We start from the raw sequence: 19,773 nt of genomic DNA on the forward strand, positions 1-19,773 counted from the left end.
GGTCGACAGGAGAGAGCTTAGTGGATGGCTTTGCTGGCTGACGGGATCAATTTCCTTGGGCTGTCATCAAAGTGACTGCCTTGCTGCCTGATTGCAACCCGAGGAGTCAGCACGAGAGAACCGTATTGTTTGCACTCAGATCACGATTTTCAATAAGTGGGCATGACTAAAGAGCATGAAACAATAGGTGACAGCAAGAGCACAATAGCAGTGAACTTGGTCGACGTCGAAGGTTCCATGGGTTTTGGCCAATGACAATTGGACGAACTGGAAAACTGTGGCTTGGCGGCGCACAGACCTTCCGACTTTATAGACAATCCCATCTGCTCAGTCTTGCTTGATTAATCTCTTCCACTTCTAACACACAACCAACATACTCCAATGAACATGAACGATCAACCAAGAGGTGGGCGAGGACGTGGTCGCGGCCGAGGACGCGGGAACTGGAGCGTCTCATTCACACCACAAAACCATGACGACGATCAGATGATGGTCGATGGCGAGTCTTCACGCGGACGGGGCAGGGGACGAGGACGAGGACGAGGATTCAGGGGAGGCCAAAATCACTTCCAGCACGACAATCGCACAGACAATCGCTCACGAGAGCCGGCGATCGACAAAGAAACCCTGGAAAGACTCAAGGCAAATCCATCATATCCGCTGATGGAAGGCTTCCTAGGACGACGCTACGATGCAACCAACAAGCTGTTGAACTTATCAACTATTGCCGGCGACCAAGAAATTCTCCAATCCGGCATGTTCGCATCGGAAGGCGCACAAAAGAAGTTCTTTCCCGCCCTCATGATTGTTTGCGACGCCATTCTCGAGACGCAAGAAGCGAAAGAAGCAGCAATCCACAGCGTCACACTCGCCGGCAACAACCTTCAAAACACACACGCCGTCTACCAACTCTGCAACCACTTCCGCCACATTCAAAACCTGGATCTAAGCAACAACGCTTTCGCGACGCTGGACGCCTTAAAGCCATGGAAAGGCCGCTTCAGAAACGTCGAACACCTCATCGTCGACCCGTTTCCCAACCCGAACTGGCAAGATGAAATCGTCTCGTGGTTCCCCAAACTCAAAATCTTGAATGGCAATCAGGTCCGTCCTGACGCACCGGCAAACAACAACGCAGCAAACGCACAGCAAATACCGGCTGCTACCACACCAACACCCGCACCTGCAATCGTCGACCCGGAGCAGCAGAGGAAGGAAGAGATGATTCTTTACGTTCAGCGCGAAACCAATCTTAAGCGCGACTACGCTATTCAGTGCCTGGAAGCTGGACAGTGGAACATTGAGCAAGCCGGTGCTCTATTCGCACAAAGTCGCGAGTCTTTGCCAGCTGAAGCGTACAACTAGACGTCGATCGTTTGCGAGCTCACAGGGATGAGAGTTCGCAGGACATGGGAGGAAAAAGACGCTGATGTCATCTGTACGACATCAGGCATGGAACAACGAAGAGCAAGAACCAGTGTTGTCGCTACACCTTTACAGTATCACAACTCAGGCAGCACATTTTTTGGAAACATGAACGTCTGCGCAAAGAGAGCGGGACTTTCAAGCAGGCGCGGACATCTTGGGGGCAGCATCTGGCTTTCACCACGAGGAGCAGGACTTTTCTTTCACTGTATGGATGCAAGCAAACATGGTTCTGGACAGAGCATAGCATGGCGTTGATGTTTTGTATTTGGGGCATGACGCGGTACATATACCCACGCGTACGAAAGCAGGAGCAGAAGCACCAAAATGGACTAAATGGAATGAAAACAATCATCAAAGACACCATGACCGACCAGATCTCACCTTTGCCATCGTGATCAATCTAGAAAGGACGAAATGGCCGCCTAACGAACCATCTCACGTCAGCTACCAGCAAGAGCGACATCGCACGCTCACGTCATCACGCACGCAGATCGTAGGACTAGTCTTTGAACAGGAAAAGCAACACTCAAGGCAAACAGCCGAGCGCAAATAGATATCATCTCTATATAGTATGTACTGAAAGAAAAACTCGTCCTTATTACCACAAACGCAAAGGCCGCAACACCCTGCTTAGTGACTCTTCCTCTGCGCATTAGCCAACGCACTGTTAAGCGCAGCCGTAACATCCACATGAAACAGCGGCCTGTTCAGCCCTTGAACAACCGCTATCCGGCCCCTATGTCTAGCATCCTGCGCATCGGCGTGTCCATACGCCTTGCTGTGCTCCAGCTGCTTGGTGATACTACCCGTCTCGGAGCTATCGCCCGAGTCGGGATGCGCAGCCTCAATGTCGCGACTTCGTACTTGCGATAATGTGCGTTGTGCGAGGAGGTTCTCGCGTGCTTCTGCTTCCGCGGCGGCAGAGTCGGAGCCGCCGATTTCGGCGACGCTGAAAATCGGTTTCCAGCGGTGGGTGATGCCGCTATCCGGCATCTCAGGAGTGTAGTAGCCGAAGCCGGCGGCGGCGAGCGAGCGCTTGGTCCAGCGGTTGTTGATGTTGCAGAAGTGCCAGTCGACGGTGTCTGGGGCCGCGTACTTGTCGAGCTGATTTCTTACATCGATCAGGTTTTGAATTGAAGTAAGGTCGACATTGTTGACTGAAGAGAAATCGAGGATGATAGCCTTGAGCGTGGGTCGGTCGTCGGTAATTTGGGTATCCTTGCCACGGCGAGGGCCAGGGTCGTTCCATGGGCGGTCTCCCGGTCTGTTGTAGGTCGCTTGGTTTGTACGGCGCGTCTTCGCAAAAATGATGTCGGTGAGCTGGTCGAGGTAGTGGTTTGCGTTGGGGTAGTTGAAGCCTTCGCTGAATCGGTAGATGAAGATACCTGGGTAAGGGTCTTCCAGCTGAATGCTTGGGTTGGATCCGTCTTTGTGATCGATGGGTAGGAAGACTTCACGAACAGAGTGCTCTCCCTCCGAGGGCTTTTGCCGAACACCAGGCGGCGACATCTTGTCTTCCTCGGTTGGGTCCAACAGATGGTCGCCAATCACGGAGTGGATCTTGGCCCTACCCATGAAGCGGCCCTTGGCCTTGAAGAGACGGAAAGCAAACATGCCTGCGGACACTGACACCGTGACGAAGATGCCATTCTCAATGCTGGAGAAGACGGTGACGAGAACACCAACGAAGAAGATGATAACTTCAAGCGGTGAGATCCTCCAGAATTGGTATACAGTGTTTGGCGGGGTAATCAAGTCCAGCACTGCGTGGATAATGACTGCCGATAGCGCTGCGTTGGGAATGTACCAAAACATAGCTGGGAGTGCGTAGATGGCCAGTAGCACTACGGCGGCCGTAATGACACCTGCAAAAGGCGTGCGCACACCAGCCTTGGACTTGATGGCAGTACGTGAGAAAGAACCTGTCGCGGGGTATGCTCCCAGGAAGGGGCCGAGGCAGTTGGAGACACCAATGGCTACGAGTTCTTGCGATGGGTTGATAACGTAGTTGTTCACACGTCCGAAAGACTTGGCGATGGAGATGTGCTCGATGAGGAGGACGATGACTGTCGATGGGAGTTCGGTCGCGAAGGACTTGATGATGGGAATCGTAATCTTGGGCACGCGCGCGTGTTGGAAGCCTGGAAATGTAAGTAATGAGTTTGATCAAGCTCAGGAAGCATCTTACCTCGTGGAACAGTTCCAAGGGTTTTGATGATCGGCTTGGTTCCGTTGGCCCTGTGCTCTCGGTTTGCCAGGTAGCTGAATAGGATATACAGCAAAATGACGAACACCGTTCGCAGGGTGTTGATGAAGAAAAACAGCTTGGCGCGGGTGGGGAAGCGCTTTGCTAGCTGACCGCAGGTAAACCGGATCGCATATAGGAGAAACAGGCAGGTCAGGCCGAATGATGCGTTGAGATCGGTTCGTCCAAGGTACTTCAGCGAGTTGATGACCACTTTGTACGTGGGGTCCCTAGTCGAGAATCCTGTGATACCCATCATGGCAGGGAACTGCCCAGCAGCGATACTAAGGGCAGAGCCGGTCATGAAAGCCGAGATAGCAGGCAGTGAGATGAGGTCCACAATCCAACCCATGCGGACAAGACCCAAGAAGAGAACGATTGATCCGGCAATGATGGCCAAGGCGGACGCGATCATGTCTCGTGAGATGTCTTGGCCAGCAAGTTTCTCTTCTGCGGACAGCACGACACCGCCCGTGACTGTGGATAGAACGGCAACGGGTCCGATGGTGATGTCCTTCGAGGTAGCAAAGAACCAGTAAATGAGTACACCCATGAAGGAAGAGTACAATCCGAATTCGACTGGAAGCTCAGCGAGCTTCGCATAGGCCATACCCTGAGGAACTACAACAGCGCCCACAGTGATACCTGACAAAAGTTAATAGCTATACAATGATACTGTTAAAATGTGACGTACCAGCAACAAGATCTCCAATCAACCATTGTACGTTGTATCGGCCTATCCAGGAAAGAAACGGAAACAAGCTGGAGCAGTATTCTCTCAGCTCGTGCCCACTGGGAAGAGTGTCTTTGATCCATTCCTTCGCGGTAGGTTCTTCCTCGACATAGGTGTCTGCGGAGTCGATGGTGAAGACGCTTTCGCCTCGAGTTATGCGTTCCGAGCCAGTTTCATTCCGGTAGTGCAAGTCGATGCCGAACACTTTTGCCAGGCCTTCGCCGACTTTACTGGCTGTAGAAGCCATCGTTGCGATGAGAGGTCTCCAACGCGCTCGAACGGAGATGCACTGGATCAGCACTGGAATGCCACGTGCCTGAAACCCAGTACTAAGTTTGACAAGACCGAATAAGCCTTAGAAGCAACGACAAGAGCTGACGGACGTCCGAAAGCTTATCTATGCAGTCCACCGAACGGGCGGGTATGAACAAGCACAGCGCAAGCAATTGGAGGCTTGGAGTGAAGCGCACGCGGTCTCTCTGGGACGAATGGCGGTGGTGCTGTGCCGGTCTGGGCTCCAGGATCGGCCTGTGAGCTTCGAAGTCAAGGTAGCTTGGGAAGCTTGAGTGCCCTGGATGTGGGAAGGACCGAAGCCTTTACGACGCCTCGGGATTGCTTGATATGACGAGAAATTGCGTGATCGCTTCCGTTACTGGATCGGAGTTGGTGTTGACGTACGCTAATAGTTTATGCGCAGTAGGGGGAATGTCGAGGCAATAAGGCCACTGCTACGATAGAGAGGATGAGATGGGTAGGAAGTATTTCCAAGCAAAGCCCGAGTGAAGGGATCTGACAAGTGACATAATGCCCTGATATGCCGATCAGATCTAAGTGATTATTAGCGACCGTGACGCTTTTCGCCGCGGTACCGGCAACAATCTGATGCTCGATGGGTCGAGCTTGCAAGGGTGTGCGGGTGCGGCGACAGGGATGGGGCGCGAAGGATGTGATGGTCGCTGACGGTTCGCACTAGTGTCCAATAGAGATTCAAGGCCGGAATTGCGTGCTCGGGAGCAAAGATGTCGACTTCGGTGCGAGTCCGCCAAGTGAGCTTGGAAAACGGTTGAGGTGTGGCACAATTGGCACACCAAATCCTTCCGAGTAATCGTAATTGTATTTCCAGCTGACGTGCGGCTACATCATGTGTTTGTCTTGAGCAACCACGCTGAGCACAGCAGCTAGCCTGACGCGTACCTACAGTGTGTGCGACAAATTGACTCTGCATCGAAAGATCCTCCAATGGTAAGAGGCGGCATTTTCAGAACTCCGAGGCTCTTGGTTGAGCGCAGTCGTGATGTCGCAAAATAGCATCTGACGTCATGCTCTGGGGAAAGCCGGCTGTGCGGGTACGTTGAGACGGCACTTGGATCCTCGACGGGAACTTGCATCCAATCCAGGGCAATTCTCTCAGCCTACCACGATAAGCCCGTGATAGAACCGGCGCTGTTTGTCGTGAAAAAGATGTCTGTGGGTGCAATTAAGGTTCTTTGCAGGATGCCAGCCCGCACGTGGGGAAAACTGGTCCTTACTAAGCGAGCAGCCGCCACTTAAATATGGGGTGTAGGTTCTTTTAGGAAGGCTGGACACAAGAAGTGCATACCGCTTTTGTCCATGCTCAAAACTCAGCAAAACACAGTTGATGGGTTTTCACGATAGCTCTGCTCTAGATTTCCATGAGTGGGCGGCGAGCTATGCCGCTCTGATTGAGATGCACACCTCAAAGATATGGATGCGTTACTCCAAAAGGTGCTGCGACCACATCAAGCTAGTCTCGCGCGTTCGGCGTCAGCGCTTTCCGACTTCCTTCTTGGCTGACCCTCAGTCCTACGTACTCGGTTTCCACCGCTTGCCCACCTCAATTACTTTCTCACGACACGATGCCTCCACCCTAAAGGCCCAGGACTGAGTCGGGTCAGTCCGCCCGTCCGATCTAGGCCGATGTCGTCATGCCGTAATCCAAGAGATGTGCCCGCTCGAAACCCACTGTCATATAAATCTACGGCGCATAACGTCTATCACAAGAGATAGTTCATGGCGATCCTTCTAAGAGTTTTCAGGGTTTCCCCACACCCATGCAATGAAGGCACTAGACAGGTGTGGTTGTCCATCTTCTACTAGCCTGGAGTCTACGACACAGCATATCTAAAGAAGTGAAAGATTTGATATTAGTCTAGTATATCGAGCTACCTGCGGCGAAGCGACTTGGTTATTCAATCTACAAGCTTCTTATCCATGAATACTTAGACTCTGTACTCAAAAGTATCCAGATCATCATACTACACGAACCAAAGGATTGATTTGCCAAACACTAATCCCACTCCAACCGTCTTCAACTCCATATCACGTCCTGGAACAACTCCGTCCTACCGACGCTCATCTCTAACCCGCAAACTCACCCCCACTTTCTTCTCTACCAGAACCCCCTATCACCGGCACCTCAATACGTAGACCCTAATCCTTGTCCGTGCGCTCATTAATAAGTTTCTCAAGCCCATTAAGTAAATGCCGACATTCGAACAGAAACCCTGCCGCCGACCTGTTATGCCTAGGAAGGTAGTAATAGCCCACCTTCATCAGTCGGATAGTGCGAATAGCGTTGCGCTGTCGATATGTCAGAGTCCCAAGGAAATGTTGGAAGCCGCGGTTGTGGTGGGCCTGAAAGATGTTCAGATTGAAGGGTAGCCACTCTGTCTCGGAGCGCAATTGTCGCGATGTGGCTGTTAGCGCGAGGAAGTGGTGTGGTCGAATCCAACTGTCGTTGTTGTGGGATAGTTGGATGGGAGGATGACTGGACATATCACAGCCGTGGGGACGACTTTCTGCACGGATTTCATGGCCGCCTAGTACGTAGGTGTATATCTGATTGCGAAGCTCGGCTGGGAGGCGAAGAAGTGGGGATTTGCGTTGGTTGCGAAGGGTTCTGCTGATGTCAGTTTGCGTCGGTGAGGTGATGGGGTGTTCTCAAGAGCTTACATTGGTTCGCACATAGATGCGGCGGCCTCGGACTTTGTTTGGACGTAGGCCATGGTTATGGTTTGAAGCGGTATATAACTTGAGAGTGTGTGGTTCAAAAGAGTGAGCAACAAGTTGACGACCCAAGCTTACGAAGTAAATATAGTGGTAACCCGATTGAGTAGCAGTATTAGTTCAAGAACGTGTGCATTGTGAATCGAGTGAATGTGTGACTGTGCGCTCAGGAACCAACGTCATAGTGATTCCATTTTGTAGTCGAATATACGTCGACTTCACGAAGCCATAGCAATGCTCGATACAACCTTATTGCCGCAACAAAACAATCGACTCGTCAACGCCATAACAAATGCATTGCAAATCCACCGATCTGGTCCTCCACAACAAAACCATCTATCTACCACTCTTCCTAGCCTTCTTCGCCCGATCATAAGCATTCTTCTCCCTCCCCTCCTCACCCTGAATCTCAGCCACAAGCCTCCTATACTTCGTCTCATACGCCTTATCCTTCTCCTTCTTCTCCTTGAGCGTCTCTCTCGCAATGAAGTTGGCATCCTTGCGCAGCTCCCTGAGCGCACCTTTCCTCTCGCGCTTGTACTCCTTCTGCAGCTTCTTGGCTTCTGAGCGCTCCTTGTCTGGGTCGTAGTGGCGGTTGGGATCGAAGGATTCTTCGAATTTGGGAATGCTGGATTTGATGGGGAGGGGGCGGTGGTGGTGCAGGAGGAGTGGTCGTCGTTTTGAGCGCGCGAGGGAGAGGCGGGCGAGGAGGTTCTGGTGGGTGGAGGTTTGGTTTGCGGATTTGAGGGGGGCGAGCAGCGGGGTGAAGATCTCGATGAAGGCTGTTGAGGCGCTCCAGAGTTCGGCGGCTGTGATGACGTTCTTGCTGTGGGCGGCCAGGAGAGTGGGTGTGGCGTGCTCTGATTTGAGGGACAGTCCGGTGTAGCGGATGAACTCGGGGATGTATCGCTTGGATAGCCTTTGGTATTGGAGACATAGCGCACCGATGAATGCACCGGTTGCAACATCTTTAGTAGAAGCAGGTGAGGTAAGTCCCATCCAGCGAGCCATGAGAGTGATGGCGGGAGTGACGACTTGGTGGAAGTGGTCAGAGGTGGGAAAGATGGAGCCAATGGCTGCAAGTAGAGCCAGATCGCCAGGAGTTGGGTCATTCGATATCTGAAGCTGCTTTAAGTGTTGTCGGATTTTGGTAGCAATCTGAACTGGGTACGACCGCGTCATGGAGTGAATATGACGGATGATGGCTTCGATGACAGCGAGCGACGCAGCTGGTGTCTGGTTCGACAGGTAGGAGACGTGATCAACAAGCGCGCATGCGAAGTCGGCAAGCTTGTGCTTATTGTCTTGGTGTAGTCCAGCGTGATAAAGCGCACGTATTCTTTGGATGACAGTGGAGGTATCGTTGGGAGCAACGTCCTTGAAAACTTTCAGCAGCTCTTCGTGAGACCGCGGGCACGCGTATGTAAAGGCCAATTTTGACGAAGGCTCGGCGGCGAGAGTAAGCACGCCGTTCACAGCCTTGGGCTGCTCTTTCCGCTCTGGCATGACGTGCTTCAAGAAGTCTGCATCCTCTTCATCCATGGCCATGGTATCATCGATCGCAGAGCCAGCATCAGACTCATCGTCAGACATGTCTGCTTCCGAGTCGGTAGCCACGAGATCGTCGTCCATGATGAAGTCGTCCTCATCTTCAACGCCTTCTGGTCGCAGTTGGCCTGGCAGTTTCAGTCCGAACTCGGCAGCATCATCGGCAAGGTCGTCTTCATCTTCATCTTCATCCTCCTCTGACTCCTCGACACCATTCTTACGTGGCTCTTCGTCGTCGCTGACTGGCTCTCCTCGCATCCTCTTCAACCGCTTCTGTTCGAGCTCCTTCAAGCGGTCGGCCTCTTCCTTGGCCTTCTCCTCTTCCGTCTTTGTCCGCTCAGTTGGCTTCGCTCGCTCGTCTTGCATCAGCAGGCGTACGCGTTTATCGTATTCTCTGTCCTTGTCTTGTTGTGTGGTTCCAGCGAGGAGCGCAGCGCGGTCGGCGTTCATGCCAAACTCGTTGACTTGGGGGTCTTTTGGCTTCTCGGGCTCGGGCTTCTTGTTGATGTGTCCTCGCAGGGCAGACAGCACGTCGTTGAGGTCCTTGTCGAGTTCGTCGCGCAGCTCATCGTCGTCCTCTTTTTGCGCCTGGCGCTCGTATTTGTGCTGCTTTGACTTGGCCACGACTTCCTTCATGACCTCTGCCTTGCTCTTCTTGCGCTCTGGCTGATCTGCAGCCGCTTCGCCGTCCACCTCGCCGTCTTCATCGTCATCGTCTCTCCGCCTCTTCTTCTTCAAGAAGCCATCTTCGCCGTCGCTTGATCCAGCAATGCTAGCCGCGTCGTAGTCTTCCTCACCAATCTCATCGTCAAAACGAAGAGACTGTCCTCCGTGGGTGAGCTCCACCTCATCAGCATCGTCCTCGAGATCGAATACGTTGCCACCTCTCTTGCGCTGTTGTTCCCTCTCGAAGCGCGCCATCTCACGATCCTCCAAGCTCATAGTCGGGTCATCCTCGCCTATCCGCCTATCCAGGATGCCTCCAACTTTGTTCTTGCGATGCATCTCCGGAAGCAGCGACTTCCTTCGTGCCTCTTCACCCGCGCTCTTCGTAACGCCAGGCCGGCCGAGGATCTTCTTGGGGGCATTCTCAGCCTGCGCAGAGACGTACTCATGCTTGTGAGGGCGCGCAAGGTGCTTGAACTCGAAGGGATTGAAGGATTCGCGAATCGAGGCGAGCGCAGAGGCTTTCCGTTCGTGGTGGTCGGCGTTCTTGGATTGCGACTTCTTCTGCTTCTTCGACTTTTGCGGGCCGGTGATGCCCTGTTCGCGCAGAGAGGCTTTTAGCCGCTTCAGCTGGGAGGGCGGCATCGTTGCGGGTATCCGAAAGCCTGGAGACCTTCCGATAGAGAATTCGGCGTTGCGAGGCTCGTGGGCGGCTCGAGATGGTCGACCTGAAATTATTTCGAGAGCCAAAACTTCGGGCATGGTGATCCTGGTCTAGCGCCACCTGTGAGCCGCGCCCCACTTTCACACGCGACGAGCGCCATGACTGCCCGCGCGCAACTGACTCCACGACCGCATCATGCTTCCGGCCTCGCCGCCATAGGCTTCACGTCATGACCAACTACTCTTCGCGATGGCATCCAACATCCCCGACCACTGGCTCTGGCTCGGCCTCGGTACAACTCCCTCTGCCACCAACCTCACGCTATCAGCCCCGCTAACCCATCTCCCAGGCGTCTTCACCTTCATAGCCGTCCAGCAAGTCTCCCACGGCCTCAACAACATCCGCACCCTCACCGAGATCCGAGACCCCCAAAACATCCCCCAGCAGCGCCGCGCCATCCCCTCCGGACCGCCGACCCACCAAGAAGATGCCATCAAGACAAGTTCGCTCTTGACACTGGCGACGAGTCACAACAACGATATCCGCGCTTCCGCGACAAAGATCCTATGCACACGCTTCTACGCCTCCAAGTCAGCCAAGGACCTGCTTATCAAAGACCTGTATTGTGCAGACGGAGAAGTACTGCATCGCGCCCAGTTGGCCTTCAATTTGTTGGGCGACATGGGTGTCTGGAGGGATGATGGGTTGTTGCCCAACAACAGGTTCAGGTGGGATGTCGTTCAGCCTGGAGTGGGGAGTGGTTCGCAGAGGGATCTAAGGAGGAGACGGAGAGAGGCCATGGTGATAAGTGATGGTGAAGGGCTGATCGGAAGTGACGATGTCTACATGAGGGGACCTGAGATGGAGGAAGAACACGATGATGAGGAACAGTCATTGTTTGTGTCTTGAAGACGCCAAGTTATGGATATGGTGTGGAATACGGATTTTGATACCCATCGATGTTAGAATACATCTTCTTTTCATGTTATCATATTACTGCCTCGAATCTCTATCGATATACAACAGCGGGCGCGTCTTCTCAGCGTGCCTATCGTCCATCCTCACTGCGTCCGAAGCCTCTAAACCCTCCGACATCTCTTCTGAAGAACTTGCCAATGTTCTTCAGATTACTCTCCAGGTTTGCGCCTCCATCAGCACCTCCAGCTTGTTGTTGCTGACCCGGCGCAGGACTACCGAATCGATCAACACCATCTCTCGCTGCATTGACGAGCATGTTGCCCAGACCTGTGGCGTCAAACCTGCCTCCACCAAGACTTGGTGTGCCCATCGTACCCATCACACTTCCCGCCGCACTACCAACGCTACCTCCTGTCTGGATTTGCAGTGGAGTAAGGAAAGGCGAGTTCTGCACGAGGTTTTCATGATTAGGCGATGCGCGGAAGGCAGAGAAGAGGTCGAGGAGCTGGGTTTGCTCAGCCTTGCGGATGCCCTTGAGATCCATGATCTTCTTGAAGTTGGTGTCCGATTTGTCGGCAATGTGGATGAGGTAGGCTTGTACGAGGGCCTCTGGTGGCGAGGGGCGGACTTGGAGTGTCTTGAGGAGGGGATCGATCTTAGACATTGATTGGTTTACGCGTTTGATGAAGCTGATAATTGAGTTAGCTGTACGTTGCGCCAAAAAGGAGCGACTTAGAACTTACCTTGCTGGTGGTGCTGTGCCAGGCTCCTCATTGAGCGTGGGTAGCTCCGTGAAGCCTTTCTTCAGCACGTATGAATCTAGCAGCATCTGCTCCGCACCAACTTCGGAGATCAGCTTGCACTGCACTATGTTCGCAATGTACGTGGAAGCCATCAAGTCGACAAGGTTATCGCTGAAAGCTCGCGCATATTGCTGTTTGTGAAGATACTTCAGGATTTCTCCAGATCTCTCCTTCACGTTACGCAGAAGCTCTCCCACGTAGGAACTTTGATCGCCAACGCTCTCGAGCTTTGCCCAAGGCGTGTTACGCATCTCCCTCCAGCTGGGCTCGCATGCGATTTCCACTTTCCGGACAAGCATTCGGACTGTCGCGCTAGCGATACCCATGAAGGCATCCGCCTGGCTCTGCAGATCGACCTTTTCCTTGAACTCTTCGTCTATACGACCTCTTATTTTCTCTTCCAGTTGATTGCAGGTCATGTAACAATAGTCCGCAGTGTTGAGAATGAGGATGGCGTCTTCGACAGATGGTCCTTGCGGTCCTGCTTTCTCACTAAGGAAGTAATACAGCACTTGCTGACCGTACTGGTCCAAATACTTGGCAAAAGTCATAGATAGCTCCTGTAGCCTCGTTCCAGTCGAGAGTTTGGCGCACTGCGCCAAGGTCATACGATAGAATTGGAACAGTTCTGTTGATGAAGGTATCACAGCCTGGTGCGAGAAATCCTCTTCTGGATTTCGGAGGGGTTGCTGCCGATACTTTGGCATAAGATTGGCAAGTTGCCTAAAAAGTCAGCTTTTTCCCCGACAGGTACGTGTGTGTGACCTACTTGTCTTGAGACTCGACCCAGAGGCTCATGTAGGGTTCAAAAGCCTCGGAGATGGCCTGGCCAAAGCCATGTGGACGATCGTCCTTAGAAGCGACTGTGTCCATCGAAGAACGTGACTGCGGGGAGTGAGTACATATTACAATATGATAGATTGTCTTCACAAACCTCGTTGGAGAACCGCCTTTCCAAGCTGTGTTCGAAGTCCAGCGTCTCCTGTAAGCACGAAAGGAGGAGTTCGACGTCCAGGCTCTGCCCGTCGCCTCTCCGCACAGCCTTTTGTAATATAGACTTGAAGTCTTCGCGAGTTCCTTCGCAGAACGAGTTGGCCAGCATCTCGTTCACTCTCCAGTAGGCTGGGAAGATGGAAGCGTGTTCGACATCATATGTTTTCATCATCCGGTTGAACCAGCTGTATCTTCGCCCGATATTGTCCAAGGATCCAGCCTGCGGTTGTCAGCGGGGTGTTGCCATAGATAGATGCGAGTGGCTCACCTCGTCGTTGCCCCGGAAGACCTGACGGTACTCGCGGAGCTGCGTATTGCAATACCAGTTGATAAGCCGTGTACGAGCGTGCTCTCCGAGCGCATCAATGACCAGACATGCTTCCGCCAGCATCCCTTTCCGTTGGGCTGTTTCGCCCTTGGCGAATGTCACTTCAAAGTCCTCGCAGACCTGCTCCAGCAATTCGCCCTGCACATCTGCCACGTTGCGACTCAGCGTTGCGATCTGGTCTATCGAGCGATAGCTCTTGAAGTGTGCCACGAGCTGTATCACAGCCTGCAGAAGCTGTGCGCATTCCCGATATTGCCGCGACTTGCTGAGGCTCCGTAGTTGTTCGTATGCCGTCGTCAGCATCTGAAGGCGCTTCAACGCTGTCATGGAGAGCGTCAGGTTCTTCTTGGTGCTATCTAAGCGCTTTATGTCTGCAGTCATCTCGGTGATGGTCTGCTCCGTCTGCATGGCCCGCTCTCGGACGCTCTCGATCTTCTTGAAGAGGTCAGCCAGCTCTGCCTTGGCGGCCTGGATGCGCTGCACGCTGTCGGCATCGGCTGTGGACTGTGAGGCGACGACGCCCGCGATGTCTTCGTCGAGGTCATGCTGGTAACTGCGGAGGGCATCCGACGTGGCAGATACGGACGAGAGCGCGGCGGGGTGGGAAAAGATGGCGTTCAGGTGATCGATGGGGTCGTATGAAGCTGCATTGAGCGTCAGCGCGGAATCCATGCTTGTGGGTGTTACTGGGACTGCGTACTAGATTCCAGCGAGGTGGAGGGCGCAGGCATGTGGTTCGGCGGGCGTCCGCGTCAATGGCATGCGCTCGCGGTACACGGTTGCAGTCGTCGCAGCGGCAAGGAAGGCACGGCCGGGGTGCAAATTAAGACGAGAGATGTCCTATCTATCTAGGACGCAGTACGCACGATTTGGTATTATTGGCAATTGCCTGACGTCCCCCATGCTTCACAAGCCAATATCCCACGCGTCCTCAATCAGGGTCCCGTACTCCGAGGTCCGAGCTCATCGCGCTAGAGCACCCTGACGTGTGGTAACATCGCTTTTGAACGTATACAAAGTACAAACATAACACTCATGCACATCAAAGTCTATGAATACATTTGGATACCACTCAATTTTGAAATGCGGGGCTTACTCCTACGCCCCAGGCACTATTGCGGGAAGAGACCCAGAAACCCGTTGTATACTAAACTGCGGTCTTTCTGTGTGAGCGAGCTTGCATCCCCTGTACCGGTCCAATAGAATAGTCCACCTAGTCCGTTTTGACGCACGTAGTTGGCCTTCATCCTGACTGTGTGCGGGGTATCGTATGTGACTAGGCCTCCATCACCACCAATGCAGTAGGCTGCGCCCAGCTGCTCGTCTACGTGCTCTTCCGCACCCGGACGTGGTAGATCTCGGTACTCGAATGTGCCCTCCTCTCCTGCCTGCCCAGAGAACGAGTGGCCAATACCACGGGTTCCGGTGAAACTGCGGCCATATGCTGGCACACCCATGACAATCTTGTGTCTTGGAACACCTTGCTGCATCATGTACGAGACAGCTGAGTGGCACGATATGGCGGCCTCGGGACTGTGCGGGATGTGTGGTGTGAAGAGTTGAGCTTGATGTCCGCACTTGCTGACCCACGGTCCAGAGTAGTCGTAAGCCATAAGGTTGATCATGTCCAGATAGTGCGAAGCATGTCCCAGGTTGATGTGTTGAAGGGCCCATTCGCCCGCTGGAAGTGCCGAAGAAAGAGTGTACTGAGGGGCTGGCAAGTACTGACGAAGTATAGCCAGAAGAGCGATGTAATCCTGACCTTGACTGGCATCTGAAGGGTGCTCCCAGTCGACTATTGCATGATCAGTAGAGGCTCCTCAACTTGGTTCGTAGAACTGACTATCGATTCCATCGATTCCAAACTGCTGTACCAGTGCCAGCGACGACTGAGCGAAACGCTCACGGCATGCAGGGTCTCGAGCTACACCAGCAAAAGGCTCACTGCCTTTCCCGCCTCCACCGACAGACAGTACAACCCGTAGTCTGGTGTATTTTCGCTTCAATAGAGCAAACGAGTTCAGGCAGCCCTTCGTTGCAGGAATGTCGTCAGTGCCTGGAACCTCGATTTGAGCATCCGCCCATTCATCGCTCAGCTACAACGCGAGTCAGTCGGTGAGACTTCTGTACATCTGACATACTTACGTAGACAGTTCCATCGTCTTTCACCCTGTGACCGTATTAGCCCTTTCACCCAGTAACTCTATCCAGCACTTAGCGTACCAGGCAAACGCATAGAAAACGTGCGAAATGACATCGTAGTTCAGCGACACGGGTGGCTGGTCGCGATAGATGCGCCAGTTAGGATAATAGACTCCGTTCCAGTACATGGCTTGCAGCGGTGTAGAGAAAGTGGTGTCGTGACCAGGCGGGTTGAAGTAGTGTCGGCTCATTTTCGGTCGTCGTCAGCTACAGCCTAGCTCGCTGCACGTCAGAATACCCTGCAGGTATAGGCGGGTACCCGGACTTTGAAGGATCAAAGTTGGACGGATATCGGAAGTTCCTTTTCGTCTTGGTTTTGAGATTTGGTCTTGGTAACGAAAATGTACAGGTATGTCAGTAGTTCGAAAAGAACGAGTTGTATGCGTCGAAGATTCTGTGGCCGAGAAGTTAGTAGGCAAGAGAAGGCGAAGGAATAGGTCGAGATTGTCCAGTGTAATTCTGAAGCACTTCTTGCTTGTATATGAATATAAATGCAACGCAATCAATAGTGGCACCAGAGGCCATCGGTGATGCAATGCTTCGGATGATCGTCTTGAGACCGACGGACCGCGCAATCATCCTAGAAAGGACGAAGGCTTCCATGCAGGCCTTGCTATAGTGGCTTTACTACAGATTAGACGGTGAGGCCCAGTCTGGCAACTGATGGACTACAAATAGACACTAGACTACCACCCCAAGGATCCATGATCGCGTGAAGCAGGACTGTGTCGCGTACGAGGTTGCAGTTTTTCTCAATATTCCGACCTCGTAATGTGGGCCTAGTGCTTCAAGAGTAGAACGATGAAATCCACCACAAAACGGTTTAGCTCTACCCACATCAACGGAAGTGCAAGGACATAGTGATGCGAAACTGTGTATCGAAGCAGTCAATATTGAGCCGAAGACATTTCCTCAAATTGTTGTGGAACACAGACGAAATATTGACTGCTGATTACACGACCAGGAACGGCTTTCCGGATCCTTGTGGGGAGAGGGCATGACGCAAGCGGCTAGAAGTATAGCAGCCAAGGAGCATCAAACGCCGTGTTGCAGGAATGGTGACTAGGTGGAGGGACGACCCCGCACGGAAGCAAAACCTGGAAACGATCATAACTGCGAACGCGTTGATGAGAAATCACAGTTCCTGCAAAGCGTATCGACGGGCCGAGAAGAGCAAAGTGAGCACCGTGAAGCGTCGTATGCGTGGGGGGTCTCAGGGTCGTACGATCGGTTCGACGGCACGCAGGAAACGCACATGTAGTGGGTAGATCAGGGTAGGTCGAAGGCCGAGCGGGATGTAACTGCCATGTGATACGCATCCGGTAAGTTGCAGATGTGGATGCGAGAGTACGGTGATCGCCGTCGGGCCGGAACAATGAACCTCAGCACTAGCGTCCACGTGATTTCGCGACCCTTGATCTTTAGAGGTTGGTGATCGCGCGGGCTCCCGCGGCGTCACAACAGCAACACGGCACCCCAACCCTGTCCTTTTGCGACTATCGCATACTACTCACCCACATGAGGTAGTCAGAGCGCGCCGCGATGACTGAAGTTATGAACCCCGTACCAACGCCCGCGCCTGAACCGAAGCCGATAGAAGCTCAGCAGCCACAATATACATTCAAGTTCAGCGAGTTTCTTCGGCGCGAATATCGCTTCGGCCTCAGTCCCGAACGTCCAGTATGCAAAGCGTATCTCCAAGGCCACTGTCCCGATGGAAACAGGTGTCCAAACAAACACAACGTCTCGTCATCCTACAACAAGTATGCGGCTTTGCAATGGAGCACATGTGCACTCATAGACTAACAAATCCCAGTCTCGTATGCAAACATTGGCTGCGTGGCTTGTGTAAAAAGGGCGAAACATGCGAGTTCCTCCACGAGTACAACCTACGACGAATGCCCGAGTGCTCCTACTACGCTCGAACACAGACGTGCTCTAACGGTGACGACTGTCTCTACCTCCACATCGACCCCGAAGCCAAGCGCCCATCCTGTCCACATTACGATCGAGGCTTCTGTCCACTCGGGCCATACTGCGCACTCAAACACAACAAGAAGGAGAAGCTGTGTCCTTTCTACCTCTGCGGATTCTGTCCTGAAGGAAAGGGCTGCAAGTACGGTGCACACCCACGGTTCCCCACGGAACTCAAGAAGCCTGAGGTGCGCGTGGAGAAGAGCCCCGAGGAGCTTGAGGCAGAGCGGATAGAGCGCGAGCGCGAGATGATGAGGAGAGAAGAGGAAGACCGCGAGCGCGACGAGAGGAACGGCCATCAAGGCGGTCGCGGGTTTAGGGGCAACTGGGATCGCAAGAAGCGCGGAGGCCGGAGGGGTAGGGGTGGTAGAGGACGTGGGGAATACTGATTGGCTATCATTTGGCTCACTGGAGCTCCAGAATGCTACAAAACGCCCTTCGTTCGGGCAGTGGCCGACTATCGCGCCCGGCGCGTATTGGACACAGGCCGGGAATCTCGAGACGGAAAGGATAGCGATACCCCACCTGCTTGACATCCCTTTGAGGCTCTGGAGCACCAGAGGGCCTAGCTCGGATGGTTGTCAGGGATGCCGGTATACCATCTGAGTAGGCTTCCGGAAGGAAGGTGTAGGGGGCTAATCGCGCGATACTGGTCCAACAGGAAGCCACTGTCGGATTGAAAACTTCGACCCAAAGAGAAGGGTACGGCATCCAGTATTACTATTACATTGTTCCAAGTCACATCTACTTTCGACAGGTACTAGATGATTATTTCATGACCGAGATAACCTCCCAGAAACGATCTCGACAACGCCTCAACGATTACAGCTGCTTCTTGACCGAATCGAGCCATTCTGTTCCTCTCCTGCACCGATGTGCTTAGGCTCCTGTTGTCTGCAGTTTTTAGTGTTACTCACGCTCCTCACTCACTTTGTCTTGACTGGGCATCTCTTCTGCACCGTCTAGAACCGCATGACTTTCATGAAGTCATCATGCGACTGCTGGGATGCACGACGCACACTGGGCATCATGATTTGGCCAAGTAGTAACCGTTATGAACAAACAGAAGCGAGCATTGAGTATCCAATCCGTAGGCGGAATTAGAAAGAGAAGGTCGGCAAGCACAACCGTAGCTTGGATGCGCGCACAGGCGTTTGGTCTGTTTGGTTCATTCTCTGGGCAGAGAGGTAACGGCCCGGTGTACTAATTATTTCGCAAACCCCGTGTTTTCTTGCGCATACTGGGTTTCCAGACGGCGTTAGCCTGTGCTTTGGGTGCCATAGGCGAAATTTCTTGTTGTGAGCCTGTCTTCTCCAACACGTCTGTCGCAAACGTATCATGCTTCATGTTAACCCCCGGACAAGAGTGGTATGCAAGCCAAGGTCGAGTCTCCTGGACGCTGCAGGCGGAGGACTCCGAGCACGGCCTTGTGGCGTCAGGACGATCCCCAGAGAGTACCGTGAGCCAGTGCATCAGCCTCACGGTAAACATTTCCACACAACATGTGGAGATGAAACAACTAGCACCTGACCTGACCAATACTTCAGCATGCATAGCGCAGATCTTTTCTGAATGGTTCATGGTTGTTTGGTGCGCGCGATGTTGCCTTCACTCGAGTAGTCTCTAACGGCGGCCGTTGAAGAACGTGATACGGAGCTGAGTTCAACAAACCTCGCTGCGGGCCATATTCTGCTTATGCTTTCGAATACTGTTGACCTTTTGGCTAGACAAAACAGCGACGACATGCGTCTGACTTACAAGTTGAAAGCGACTAGGCACCGATGCCGGATACCAACGTGACGCCCACCGGGGGATAACGCCGCCCTGTCGGCGGCAGGGTGGCCTCAACACGCACCACTGCTTGGCTCAGCCTCCAAGAATCCTACACGCGACTCTGTTTCCATTCTTTTTCCCGTCGAACTGCTGGCTTTGTCTCTCTCATTCTCAATCATCTGAAGTACCTGGAATCTTCATGCTCACGAAAACCCATACTCCAAAACTACAATGTAAGTACACACTCATCCATACTCGTCAGCTTGATCACCTCGTTCGTTGACAGCTCGTTCAAGACGTAGCTCATACATCTCCAGTGCATGCAGACTAAGACGACCCATCGATTGAAGAAACCCGCCCATCGAAAGCGCGAATACTGAGCTCGCTTCAGTCTACCGAACCGCGCTTCTGCCTACCTTCAGGGATTTGCTGCTTTCGACATACGAGCAAGCGAGCTTTCCACCAATGGTA

The 19,773-nt window shown here is 53.1% G+C and overlaps 7 protein-coding genes across 7 annotated transcripts; 3 read left to right on the top strand and 4 right to left on the bottom strand.

The window, feature by feature from the left end:
* Positions 1-663: 663 nt before the first annotated feature.
* Positions 664-1,365, top strand: J4E92_006784 (uncharacterized protein; the record flags this gene model as incomplete). The annotated part of the gene is made up of 1 exon (XM_051498150.1): positions 664-1,365. One exon carries the CDS (start codon positions 664-666, stop codon positions 1,363-1,365), a length of 702 nt encoding a protein of 233 aa, XP_051351876.1.
* A 693-nt stretch (positions 1,366-2,058) lies between these two features.
* J4E92_006785 (uncharacterized protein) lies at positions 2,059-4,653 on the bottom strand (the record flags this gene model as incomplete). Its single annotated transcript, XM_051498151.1, has 3 exons — positions 2,059-3,569; positions 3,617-4,318; positions 4,368-4,653. 3 exons carry the CDS (start codon positions 4,651-4,653, stop codon positions 2,059-2,061), a joined length of 2,499 nt encoding a protein of 832 aa, XP_051351877.1.
* A 3,116-nt stretch (positions 4,654-7,769) lies between these two features.
* On the bottom strand, positions 7,770-10,292 carry J4E92_006786 (uncharacterized protein; the record flags this gene model as incomplete). The annotated part of the gene is made up of 1 exon (XM_051498152.1): positions 7,770-10,292. One exon carries the CDS (start codon positions 10,290-10,292, stop codon positions 7,770-7,772), a length of 2,523 nt encoding a protein of 840 aa, XP_051351878.1.
* A 268-nt stretch (positions 10,293-10,560) lies between these two features.
* On the top strand, positions 10,561-11,220 carry J4E92_006787 (uncharacterized protein; the record flags this gene model as incomplete). Its single annotated transcript, XM_051498153.1, has 2 exons — positions 10,561-10,603; positions 10,661-11,220. 2 exons carry the CDS (start codon positions 10,561-10,563, stop codon positions 11,218-11,220), a joined length of 603 nt encoding a protein of 200 aa, XP_051351879.1.
* A 139-nt stretch (positions 11,221-11,359) lies between these two features.
* On the bottom strand, positions 11,360-14,025 carry J4E92_006788 (uncharacterized protein; the record flags this gene model as incomplete). The annotated part of the gene is made up of 5 exons (XM_051498154.1): positions 11,360-11,918; positions 11,973-12,755; positions 12,802-12,917; positions 12,967-13,245; positions 13,294-14,025. 5 exons carry the CDS (start codon positions 14,023-14,025, stop codon positions 11,360-11,362), a joined length of 2,469 nt encoding a protein of 822 aa, XP_051351880.1.
* A 440-nt stretch (positions 14,026-14,465) lies between these two features.
* Positions 14,466-15,746, bottom strand: J4E92_006789 (uncharacterized protein; the record flags this gene model as incomplete). The annotated part of the gene is made up of 4 exons (XM_051498155.1): positions 14,466-15,148; positions 15,197-15,449; positions 15,499-15,523; positions 15,577-15,746. 4 exons carry the CDS (start codon positions 15,744-15,746, stop codon positions 14,466-14,468), a joined length of 1,131 nt encoding a protein of 376 aa, XP_051351881.1.
* A 1,351-nt stretch (positions 15,747-17,097) lies between these two features.
* J4E92_006790 (uncharacterized protein) lies at positions 17,098-17,918 on the top strand (the record flags this gene model as incomplete). Its single annotated transcript, XM_051498156.1, has 2 exons — positions 17,098-17,318; positions 17,372-17,918. The coding sequence occupies 2 exons, from the start codon at positions 17,098-17,100 to the stop codon at positions 17,916-17,918; spliced, it is 768 nt and encodes a 255-aa protein (XP_051351882.1).
* Between the last annotated feature and the right edge of the window lie 1,855 nt (positions 17,919-19,773).

This window comes from Alternaria infectoria (genome assembly GCF_024043175.1).
Source record: "Alternaria infectoria strain BMP 0036 chromosome Unknown scaffold_10, whole genome shotgun sequence".
Taxonomy (NCBI): Eukaryota; Fungi; Ascomycota; class Dothideomycetes; order Pleosporales; family Pleosporaceae; genus Alternaria; species Alternaria infectoria.